This window comes from Cornus florida, unplaced genomic scaffold, assembly GCF_030987335.1.
Source record: "Cornus florida cultivar Cherokee Brave unplaced genomic scaffold, ASM3098733v1 CherokeeBrave_3.0.0_Hap2_Chr10, whole genome shotgun sequence".
Taxonomy (NCBI): Eukaryota; Viridiplantae; Streptophyta; class Magnoliopsida; order Cornales; family Cornaceae; genus Cornus; species Cornus florida.
This window is the reverse complement of record NW_026775580.1, coordinates 13640507-13653491: the sequence shown is the minus strand read 5'-3', so window position 1 is coordinate 13653491 and position 12985 is coordinate 13640507. Positions and strand designations below refer to the sequence as shown.

General features: G+C 34.2%; 1 protein-coding gene across 2 annotated transcripts in view; it reads right to left on the bottom strand.

Annotated features, from left to right (window-relative positions):
* Positions 1–9994, bottom strand: part of LOC132278699 (alcohol dehydrogenase-like 7) — a 42659-nt gene extending 32665 nt beyond the window's left edge. Inside the window, exons 1-4 of one of the 2 annotated variants that reach the window (XR_009471105.1) lie at positions 9635–9994; positions 9377–9513; positions 9227–9273; positions 1043–1368 (exon numbers count right to left, since the gene is read on the bottom strand). Coding sequence is in view for 1 of the 2 variants with exons in the window: in XM_059780548.1 (XP_059636531.1) it covers positions 1043–1368; positions 9227–9273; positions 9377–9513; positions 9635–9677 (553 nt within the window). In the remaining variant the exon portion in view is untranslated. The remainder of the gene's footprint in view (positions 1–1042; positions 1369–9226; positions 9274–9376; positions 9514–9634) is intronic. The other variant, XM_059780548.1, reaches the window with a different exon arrangement.
* Positions 9995–12985: the final 2991 nt, after the last annotated feature.

The following is a 12985-nucleotide window of genomic DNA, read 5'->3' as shown; positions in this document are numbered from 1 at the left end:
TTGATGTTGTATGTTAATTATTTCAAGCTTCAGACAATAATTTAATCGTGTAAATGCCCTGTGCTTTGGTTTACGTGACAAAAATGGGGTGAAATTCAGTATATCTTAGGTTCAAGTTATCCCTATGGAGAAAGTACAATAAGCAAAATAGAATAAAAATAAAGAAGAGCATATTGCATTAATTATAGAATACGTTACTCAGTCTATAGTAATTTGATTAAACTACTATGAGACACGGACAAAAGAATAGAAATGCAATAATGCAAAGGCAACTAATGCATATTCCTTGAGATTTCTGTCTTAAAACCTGAGGCTACAGAGTCATCCCACACCAGAAGCTGACCTGAAAATGATTATTTCTTTTTTCTTTTCTTTTCTATATATATATTTTTTATTTTTGTTGTTGTTGTTGACAACTATGGAGTATATTTTATTGCTCTGAACAAGAGGAAAAAAAAAATCATGTTATTTTTTGGAGCACCGAATCGGTGTCGTTGGATTTGGGATTGAAGGAAGTTTAGTTCAAAATTTGTACTAAATTTTCTCCAATCTCAAATCCAAGGCGCCAATTCACTGCCGCCAAACATGACATCAGAAATTACCATTGACATTGACTTTATTCTGCTAGTGTATTCTACTGTGTACATAAAATGCTCGAAAATCAGAATTTTGTTCTTAAAATCAAGAATGATAATTGGATATGCAATTTGCTCATATATATATCCAGGTTCTAGCATCGAAAGTCTCAAAAATAGGGAAAATACAATTAAGATTTTGATCAAATATGGTAGAGGGCAGCAAAGCTAGAATGGAATAGAGGACCCAAAATTGACAAAAACATGCCAGGAAGACCAAAATTTTTGCCAGCTCAAAATGTGAACATTCCTGATCTGTTTCAAGCAGAACAACAGAGAAGTGATGGCTCAAACTACTAAGTCAAATTTAATGATGGTGTATAAAGACTAGACAATGAGAGTCTGTGCCTTAATCTCAATTATAACGAGGAATAAAGCCCAAAAATAACAATATCCAAACCTCTTACCTGTCGATACTCCACAGCTGAGGAGGCATGCCCTATTTGGCGGGATTCCAGGGTCAATTTTTGTTACATGAGCAATGTCTACCACTGTATACTCGCTAAAACTTGACACATGCAGGAAATGGTATAAAGTTTCTCCTTTAAGGTCCGTGAATCTGCTAGTCTCATTTCTAGGCATCCAAGGAGACACCTTGAAAGGGAGTTTTGAACAAAGGTTGCTCTTCATGGATCTGCAATCTGCACATTCTCCACAATCTGACATGAATGTTGGGATGACAAAGTCTCCTTCACTTACCTCATCTACATCCTCTCCAATGCTCTCGATGGTCCTGCATAACATAAACATCAAATGGTTAGAATCCAGTCAAAAATATTGCATGCATGGCCATCAATTTCAAGCATAACCCATTAACTATGTCCATTGGTAACATAAATGTGAGATATAAATTTGTAATTGGCATATTTCGTTGTCAAAACGAGTCCGATTGAGTTGTAAATTTTCAGTTCGACTTGTCAAGAATCAAGATCGGAAGCAGAATTGAAGAAGTGATCGTGTTCATACTTCGATACACTCCGGGATGATGAGAACAATGCTTTAGGAAGGTAAGAGAGTGTGTGAGGACACTTTGGAGTTTCAAAATTGGTGTTTTTCAAGTCTGGCCAATTTGAACCAGTTCAACCACCCTAAATCGGTTCACGTGTCAACGTTGTTTTCCTTGAAAACTCACTGGCCAACTTCAAAAATTATTTTCTTCAAAAAACTCACTAGCCAACTTGAACTGGTTCAACCACTCTGAACCAATTCACGTGTCAACGTTGTTTTCCTCGAAAACTCACTGGCCAACTTGAATCGGTTCCACCACCCTGAACCAGTTCAAGTGTCAAAAATTATTTTCTTCGAAAACTTAGTGGCGAACTTGAACCGATTTAAGGTCTTTAGTAGATTTTGGTAACTTTGTTTCCTTGTCTGTTTTGACTTCCTATTTTGCATAGACTTTTACCATAACGATCATGCACGAAATTGACTTGTTTTCCAAGTACAATTAGGCTTTCAAAAGTCTATAAATATATGTTTTCTCGCTTAAAATTTTAGGGCTTGAAAATATATATTTTTCTAATTGAGAGAATTGTTTGAGAGATATTTTTATTCAGAAAATCAATGATCCTTTACTATCTTGATGCATGTACTCTTTCAGCAAGTCATCAACGTGGTATTTCATATCTTGCTCTTTTAAGCCATCACTTGGGTCCATGATCTCAATCCCTAAAATTGTATGAAGAGATGCCTCCACTGCCACTAAAGTACCGTCAACTTCATTATTCTCAGCTACTAAAGGTGAAGCAACATAATTTTGCTCTTGATCAACTTCAATAATATCATTCGTTGCCTCAACAAAAATATTATTTTTCTTGGTGCCACTATCTTTTTTGTAAATTTTCTTTGTAGACTTATTGACAGATGGACTCTCTTTTCGACAATTTTGATATTTTTGAAACATCAACTCCTCATAATTTGATGGTAAGAAAGTAGACATCAATAGTTGTTTCATCTTGTACCACAACCGCACAGGTTGTTTTCCTTGCCTCCTCCGGTTAGTGCATATTTGTTCCCACCAAACTGAAGCCCATCCTTTCAATTTAAAGGCAACAAGCGGAACTTGCTTGTTTTTAGGTACATCAAAATATTCGAAAAATTCTTCAAACCAATCTAAGACATCTTCAATAATAATACTTCTATGGAAAGTAAGAAGATCAAGTTTTACCTGAAATTCATGATTGTCCAAATATCCACGATTTTTTTGTCTACCTCTATCACTAAATCCGAACTCCTCATCATCGGAATAATCCGCATATGCTAGACGCCTACGTGGATAAACATGAACATAACCCATATTCGGTTGGTTGCGAGACACATCATCAGTGCAAACTCGAACTGAACTACGAACCCAATTGCCACCAATTCCAAAACTAGTTGCAACGAACCAATCTTGAGTATGCATGGCTGCCCAAGGGACCTTCACTCTACGACCATCGTTTGCAAAGTGGGTGCTACCAAAACAAGCAATCGTCATCAGCCCAGGGTAAATCAAGGCTCTGATACCAACTGACGTAAGCGGAAGCGATAAATTTGCTCACAAGGAACATTTTACTTTGAATCCACAAAGTAGATATTTTGAATCCACAAAACGAAGAGATAATTCAGAGAAATCTGATATATTATTGATAATTGAATAAATAAAAGTTAATTATGTGCTTGGAAATACACGTATTTATAATAAAAGAAAACCTAACACTAGAAGAAAATTAAAAACATAAAGAGGCCTAATAGCAAAAGGAAAATAATTCCTCAAAGAAATTAAATAAAACTAAACTTCCTATAAAAATATAAAAACAAAATAAATAAATAAATAAATCTAAACTATAAAAAAAATATTACTAAACACTTAAAAGTGTTTTTCTATGTGGGACAGACTGGACCGCATCTGGGATTCTGGTCTATGTAACTATTGCACGGTCCGCATTGGATCATGCGGGCTCGTGAATTTGTTGTACTTTTTTAGTGACCCGCACCTAGTGATGCGGGCTAGTAAGTACCAAATTTGCCAAACTAAGGTGAATTCATGTTTCCTTATGCGGGAATGATACCACACACGAAACCACAATTATGAAAAGAAAAAAAATGATACCACACACGTGATATCGTTGTGGCAATGCTCTTAGAAGCGTCAATTCTTGAGAGTATAATAAAAAGGCATCTGGAAAGATTTATAAATCAATCTATATATGCTTTAGGAGGTTTTTGGAGGATCCGGGCGCCCTGGTATTGTCCGTTTTATAATCGGACTAGTCGGATTTTCTGACGATGGTATGTTTTGACCATTTTACCCCATATATTGGGGATTTGGGTGGTCTTGACCTTTCGAAGGAATTGGGACTCCTTCCTTAGGTGCATTATAAGGTTTATGGACCTTTTGGACATCCTAGTGTTGTCCATTTGTCACTTTGATAACAAGATTGAGGTGGAAAAGGGCAAAATGTGATTTTGTCCTTGCACTAGTATTTTGATGATCGAAAGTTTAAAGCGAATCGTCAAGTTTGATCTCTAGTATATGTGATAATTTTAGGACTTTCCGATCCACATGGTTAAGTGGAATTTTAGATTCAATGGTTAGACCTTCCTGGACATGTACAGGAAGTGCCGGGGCAGAATTGGGTGTCTACAATAAACTCTAATCACTCACACAAGCCAATCTACCTATATCTTGATCTTCATTGATGTCCATGAGTTGACTTGTTGATGACTTGCTCATTTTGACTGTAATGCCTCTTTGTTCTCGTGTTTCATGGTTTTCAGCTTTAATGGTTTTTCTCCTAAGTCTTTAACATCGTGGCAATTTCAAACAGATCCTTCTTAGTCATTGCCATTGATTCTTTAGCTCATCTTAAGTTTTCATATATGTCAAACTTGCTTAACATAAACTCAAATAGATATTAAATACAAACTCAACTAATTGGCCGCAAAACAATATCTATCCATAATTAGGGATGGCAATTTGCCCCACCCCCGCGGGTACCCGCCTAACTCCGCCCCGTTTTTGGCGGTTTTAGGGGACCATTTAGCTTATTTGGGCAGGGATAGTTTGATGTAATGAAAACCCGCGCGGATTCAGTGCGGGTCGCCCCGGCCCTTTTAGAAAGCTAAATTACTTAAATACCCTTATTTCATTAGTATATATATTTATCATTAGTACCCTTATTTCATTAGTATATATATTAAGACAGTTTGTTTTGCAACGAAATCTAAAAATCTGGAATAAGTAGCTTGTGCACCATTTATAATGTTTTTAATGTTGAATTTTATGTTAAACTATTTATTGTCTATTTTTTTTATGAATCTTTTCAATGATTATATAATTTTAGTTGATAAAAAAAATTAAATGGAGGAGAATTTATGGTCTTAAACGGGGTGGGGCGGGTACCCGCGGGAGTAAAGATGTTAAACAGGGGCGGGGATGGGGTAGAAAGTCTCCCCGTTTTTGCTGTTTTGGGCAGGGACGAGGGTGGGGTTTTTAAACGGTTGCGGGGGCAGGGGAGGGTACACCCGCCCAAACCCGCCCCCATTACCATCCCTATCCATAATTTAAATTTAAACGCTCACCTTCCGTGAAACTCGAACCGGCCAACAATCTTAGGAGTATCCTAAAGGCCTTACCAACTAGCTCATCAGGCTGAATTTCTTGTCTTGAAGCACTATACTACTACCTACGGGCGGCAATTCGTGTTGGCAGTCGTATGAGAACATGAGTATTCTGTTATATATGGGTCGACACGAACACGACACAATTATTATTTAATATTGAAAATTGTGTCTCAAATTCCTATTCTAATTAGGATTTCTATTTTAGAGTTGTATTCTATTAGGTAATTTCTTATTTGGCAAGTCTTGGCCTATAAGAAATTGTAATACTTGTCCGACAAGGAATTATGTTTATAACTCTATAAATAGGTACATATATTGTTGGTTGAGACTTACGAGAATGAGAGAGATGTAATCTCATGAGAGAGTTGATGGGTAGAGGTAGTATATGGGTTTGTAGAGTTGGAAAAACACCAGTAACACTGGTAGCAAGGAAATAGGCTCGTAGAGTGGTGGTGTTGGTACTTTATTGTTATAATATTTCTACGAATCATAGTGGAATCTCTTCTCATCCATGGATGTAGGCCTGTTTTGGCTGAACCATGTATATCTTGTGTTTGTGTGTGATTGTTTTGTTGGCTTTTGTTGGATCTTTGTGTTTCGCGTGCTTCCGTTGCCCAACAAATTGGTATCAGAGCCAAAGGTGAAGGAGATCCAAAAAACACAAAAAGTCTCAACATGTGCTGCAAGAGGCTTCAATTGTAGGTGGAGTCAATCGGCTTGGTTACATGGCATGGAGCTTGAATGGTCAAGGTGGAGCCTTGGAGGTTTGACTGATTAAGTAACATATAGTGTGGACAATCGGAGTTGCAAGAGTATCATCAAGATTGAAGCTGCAAAAGAATTGTCCTGGTCAGTGCCGTGAAAGAGATGATTGGCTGGATGGAATTTGGGCCAAGGTGGAAATTGTTGGAAATTATGTCTCAAATTCCTATTTTAATTAGGATTCTATTTTAGAGTTGTATTCTATTAGGTAATTTCTAATTTGGCAAGTCTTGGCCTTTAAGGAATTGTAATCCTTGTCCGACAAGGAATTGTGTTTGTAACTATATAAATAGGTACATATGTTGTTGGTTGAGACTAATGAGAATGAGAGAGATGTAATCTCGTGAGAGAATTGATGGGTAGAGGTAGTATATGGGTTGATAGAGTAGGAAAAACACCGGTAACACTGGTAGAGAGAAAATAGGCTTATGGAGTGGTGGTGTTGGTACTCTATTGTTGTAATATCTCTATGAATCATAGTGAAATCTCTTCTCATCCATGGACGTAAGCCGGTTTTGGCTGAACTATGCATATCTTGTGTTTGTGTGTGATTGTTTTGTTGGCTTTTGTTGGATCTTTGTGTTTCGCGAGCTTCCGCTGCCCCAACATTCATGTCAAGAAATCTTAACACAAACACGACACGATTATTACACGGGTAACATGACACGACACGCGTAATCCGTTTAACAAATGGATCAAGACATGACACGACACGACACGAAACAACATGACAAAACACATTTAAGTGATTTCTAACATGAATATTCAACAAGTTTAGCTAAACAGCCCTTTTTTAACACGAACATGACGCGTTTAGTTAATGGGTTAATCAGGTTATAAACAGATTAGCAGATCAAACACGAACACGACACGTACATTTAATCATTGTGTCAATTCGGATTTACACTATTACGACACGATTAAGCCAAACCTAAACCCACTTATCTCGTGTGGCGTTAGCATGTCGTGTCAAGTATTGCCACCTAGGGGTGTTCAAAAAATCTGGTAAACCAAAAAATCGGACCAGACCGTACTAAATTTGGTAGTTTGGACTAGTTGTAAAGCGGTTTGGTCCGGTCTTGAGCCCAAAATTATGGAACCGTAATTTGTTGGTCCGATCCTGGTTTAGGGTCGTGCTGTACCAGACTAGTCCGGACCGAACCGTTACTATGTTATATAATATATATATATATATATATATATATATAAATATATTATATATGTATATCATATCCTAAACCTAAATCAAGTAAAGTTCTCACGTGCCCCCTTTCTTTCTTTCTTTTGTTCTTTAAATTTCTTAAATTTCTTTTTAAAAAAGTCAAATTTCCCTTTTCAAATATATCTCAATTTTCTTTCCTTTATTTCTTCTTAAAATTCTTTTTTTTTTGCGTGTTATATCAATGTTAGTTGATTTTTTAAAAAAAATTTGTCCCCTCTAAATTAAAATAAAATAAAAAAGAAATCAACTGAAACGGACAAACCGAACCGAACCAAATCGATTTTTCGCAGTTTGGTTTGGTTTGGTTTGGTTCTATGAACATTATGGTTCGGTCTGATTTCAAAAATAATGGAACCGTTATAAATGATTTGGTCCCAAAACACTCCCAATCCGATCCAAACTGGACCGTGTGCACCCCGATTGCCACCCCTAATACTACCATATTGCCACCCCTAAATTACTACCATCTTTCCATTTTCACTCATATAGTTTTCTCAACAAACTTCTAATTTTCATTGTCAATTATTTAAAGGATCATTCCATACAATAACAATGGCCCAAAAAAAAAAAAAAGGGTAAAGTGCAAAAAAACCCCTTTGAACTATTGGCCATTTGGCAGAAAACCCCCCTCATCTAATAATTTGGCATATAACCCCCTTGAACTTACCAATTTGTTGCAATTAACCCCATCCGGTGATAAGCCGGTTGAATTTGACCATGAAGTAGCACATGACAGGTCACGTGACAACCTAAATTTCTTTAAATGACCATACAACTCTTTACTTTTACACCCAAAACCACTTAAAACACCTAAACACGCCCTTATGCTAAATACACACTGTTCATCGTCAATACAGACAGATATATATGTGTATATAGTTATAATCACTATCTTTTTCAGTGTCCATATCCATACCCATCACAATCGCCATGGCCATTCGCGTCACAATCGAAACCAACTCCTCCACCATCCTCGCAATCCCCACCGATGATACCATCGCCACCGTCCCCACAACTACACCTTCGACACATGGAAAACCACTGTCGCTCATCGGCAGAGTAAGAAATCATCGATTCGGTTCACTGGAGTAAAACCAGTGGAGAGAGAGGAGACCGAAGGTCGTCGGCGGCGGTAGCGAAGCACCGCGGCGGCTTCCCAAAAATTGACCCACCGCTCCTTCCCGGAACTGACCCAGCACTGGTCCGGCTTGCGTTCCTCTCCTCTACTTAACAATGGCGGCTTTGCCCAAATCAGCCTCCGTTCCTTCCCGGTGCTTGACAACGGCAAGGATAGGCTCAATTATGGTGACGCAATTCCGGCGACGCCGATAATGGTGGAGATGATGCTGAACCAAATCAATCTACTGTTGCTACAATCTTTAATTTCTCCCCAAAAAAATAATAATAATAATAATAAAAATGTAGCCAGAATTTGCAGACTGGAGAGAGAAAGGAAGGTTGGAATTGTGTTGTCCAATTTCTAGTGGATTTTTTTTGGAATTTTAAGCAATTTTTTTTGGTGTGTTGATCTGCTCACTCTAGGGTTCATAAGTCGCAGCCAAGTGTTGGGGGTAACAAATAGTAATATAATCCAGCAAAACTTTTGTTTTTTTTATTTTTTATTATGTAATATTTGATTCAATTTCTAGTGAATGCTTAGTGAAATGACATAGTTTTACATAGGGGTAAAATTGTCTTTGGTTATTTTGGTTATCACCAATTGGCTTCAGATGTCACATCGGGGATTAATTGCAAAAATTTAATAGTTCAAGGGAGCGAATTGTAGTTCAAGAAGGTTAATTGCACATGGCCAATATTTTAAGGGGTTTTTTTGCACTTTACCCAATATAAATAAATGAAGAGGGGACAGATCACAGACGACCGAGCATTAAATATGGATATATATATATATATATATATATATAATTGATTACATTAAATATTAAATATTAAAAAATAAAAATAAAAAACAAGGGTCCGATAATTAAGAGGATAGAGTTACCCGACAGCTTCGTGGCCGAATATTCTGGGGAAAAATCCAGGAGGATCCTTGGAAGGAAAATGAAATTTGTAATTATTTTTTTGATATGTACATACATACACATCTATGTATGGTATATCGAGAGAGAGGGTGTGCATTTATTTGATTTACCTTCAAATTCCAGAAAGTGATGTCACTGTGACAGAGAGAGGTGCAGATAATCCGAATGCGAACTTCTCGAGGCTGGGGAGGGGCCACCATCACCTCCTCTATCACAAGAGGCTCCCCTGCTTTCCGAGCAACCGCAGCTGCAAAACCATTACATACATATACATATATATATACACGATTACGTACGTCTTTTAGAGAGAGAGAGTGATAAAATTAAATTGACAAATCATTTTGTGAATCTAAAGATTGTTTGCCTACCTCTGCATCGGATGGACTTCCCTCGCGACTGCACTCCGGCCATTTCAACCAATAAACGTTAACGCTCTTTCTCTCTCTATGATACTCACCCACTCGGTGTTTGTTATTCCTACCACATCGTCTCATATTATATATAATAAGCCACACCGGTCAACGGAAATATTTGTTTTCAATTTGAAACTGAAACTGACCCTCACGCCTACTCCCGGTGGTATGGAGTGTGAGTTTAGACTTCTTACCTCAAGCAGGTGAATTCTATTTCGAGTTGCGATGGACTTTCACCTCAAAAAAAAAAAAAAGAGCAGAGGTCATTAGTAATTAAACGAGGCCTCAGATTCAGATTTAAAACGAGGCCTTTGATTTTTTCTTTTGAAATGTTCTTGCATTTGGAATATATACAATAATATATTAGTTATTTATCAAATGTAAACTTAAATTGATTTTAGTGAAAAAAAAAAACTTGTATCATAATTTTTTATAAAATAAGATAAAGAAAGAAATATATACGGAAGATTCAAAAACACTAGTACCATTATTTTTTATAAAATTTAAAAGTAAAAATTTATCAAACTACATGACAAAATCATCTCATAATGAGAAGGAAGTGGCTTTTTTTATTTTTATATGTGTGTATATGTGTAACATATCACAATTTAGTAGAAAAGTATTGGGATTAAGATTTATGATGTTGAAATAAATCAAATTTTATGCCATAATAAACGCTTTTTCTACATAATAAATAAATAATTAAAGATAGTCTAAACAAATATTTGTTATTTAAGTGAAATATCTTTTTGACTATATAAAAAATGAAAAAACAAGTGTGAAATATTAACATATCCATAATTTTTTAGAATATTATAAATTTCTACTTTTAAATTTTATAAAAAGATCATGGTACTGATATTTTTGAATCTCTAGTATATATATATCTTTCTTTATCTTATTTTATAAAAAATCATGGTACAAGGTTTTTTTTTTCTTTTCACCAAAATCAATTTAAGTTGGCATTTGATAAATAACTACCATATTAGTATATATATTCCAAATGCAATAACATTTGGAAAGAAAAAATCAAAGGCCTCGTTTCAGTGTTTTATGCCGTTAAAAAAATAAAAATAAAGTGAGTGGTGGATACTTTAGTAATACTAATGTATTGTTTTGATTTTAAGAGTAACTTCGTCCGAAAATTTTATCACACAATTACTTTAACAAAGGTTAGTTAAAATAACTCCTCAAGATAGTTGAGGGGGATTAATTATTAAAAATATTCATAAGGGGGGTTTTTTGAAAACGGGTGAAAGTTGAAGGGTTTTTTTTGCAATTCACCCTTAATAGTATTACTCCGTATTAAATATTTTTGGACTCTTCCCTATGTTATCTTGTTTTTTTTCCTTCGGCAAAGTACAATAACCTGCCTTTGGCTAAGTCAACTTATTGCTTAAATTTTTATTGAAAATGATTGTTGCACGTGATAATTGCAGTGAATTGTTAAATTTATTCTTTTATTTGGTTAATTATGAAATAAATAAAAAAGTGGAATACTGCACTTAATTGTATTTAATATAAATAACCAATTACAATAACCTGCCTTGGCTAAGTTAACTCCTTGTCTAATTTTTTATGAAAAATGATTCTTGCAGTTTGGTTAATTATGCAACAAATAAGAAAGTCGAACCCTCCTCTTAGATATAAATAGGCAATTAAAAATTATTGGGTTAGACAATTGACTACAAGTGTTTGTTCTAACTATCGCTACTCATTTTTTATTAAAGAAATCCCTCCAATTATTTTTAGGAGTAAAAGAGTGGATGTTTGTACTAAAATATTATCTTTTATTTGAATCTTAATTCATCCGAAATTCATAATTTCATATATTATTATAAGAAAATGAAAATACCTTGACACACTATATGAAATCAGTCTCTATTTGGACTAATTTTTTTATATGATATGCTGCATATGCAAATGAATAATTATAAAAAAATTCTTACAAATATTTCGAGTATTTTTTTTAAAAATAATATTACTGGAGCAGATTCTTAGATTGTCTATTTATCTTTGGTTATGATGGCTTGTTGCAATCTTATCTTTCTAGAATTCTTATTTCATAAGCTTTCCGTTTTACCCCCCCCCCCCCCCCCCCAATCGCCTCGAAAAGTTGGAGGGGATTCTTTTAAAATTAGATAATGGGAATTTATTGAAAAAGTTCGATAGTCGATGGGGCTTTATTTTACTTTGCCATTTTTTTCTTATTAGGCAAAAGTGGCATAAAATTTTTGACATTTAATAACAAAATACTCTTTTCAAATATCAAAGTGAGCAAATCAGTCTCATAATTTTTAGCAACTTACCCCTTGAATGTGACCTCCTGCAACTTTTCGGCCAACCCTCAAAGCATGTAACTTGTTATATATTTTTATAAGGGTAAAGTACAAAAAAAACTCTTGAACTATTGTCATTTTACAAATAACCCTCCTAAATTAAAAACTGCCCTCCTAAACTATTGATTTATTGTAATTAAGAACAAACTCATCGTAAAAGATTATTTTACTATTTTCTCATTAAATTTGTCATTTCTTATTAAATTATTTTATTATCTTTTCTCTTATCTAAATATTAATTTTATTATTAGTATCAATTTATCATAAAAATGAAAAAAATAAATAGATTTGTAACACTATCATTTTCTAAAATTATTAACTTATTATTAAATTTTTTTAATTTATAATAAAACTTATTATACCTAGTTTAATTTTTTTTTTTACCGTAAAAAATACTTTTTTATATAAATCAAATACCTTCTTTTTCATACAATATATTGATAAAAATTTATTAAATTACTTAAATAAAAATACCTTCTTTTTTTATGTAATATATTCACGAATAATTAAGGAATTAATTAAATTATTTTCAAATTTTCTTCTTAAGACTTTTATTTAAACAATTAATTTTAAAAATTAAAGGTAAATTTATGCAAAATTAATAGAGAATATGTCATCAAAATAGCATGATTTTTTCATAATTTATTTGAATAAGAAAAATAAATTAAGTGTAATTCGATAAGAAATGGCATAATGGCTATTTAATGAAATATAGTCTAGACATTGAAAATTTTTGCAACAAACTGTGATAGTTTAGAGGTAATTATGCACAAAATATAGTTCAAGTGGGTTATTTACAAATTCAAATATAATTCAGGAGTTTTTTTTTACACTTTACCTTTTTTATAATGCCAATACTGCCTTTCAATATTGCCTTACTTCTCAAAAAAATGTCAAAAATTCGAGCCTTAATAGAGACATATGTGCGTGAGTACCAACTAAAAAAAAAAAAAAACCTATTTCTTTT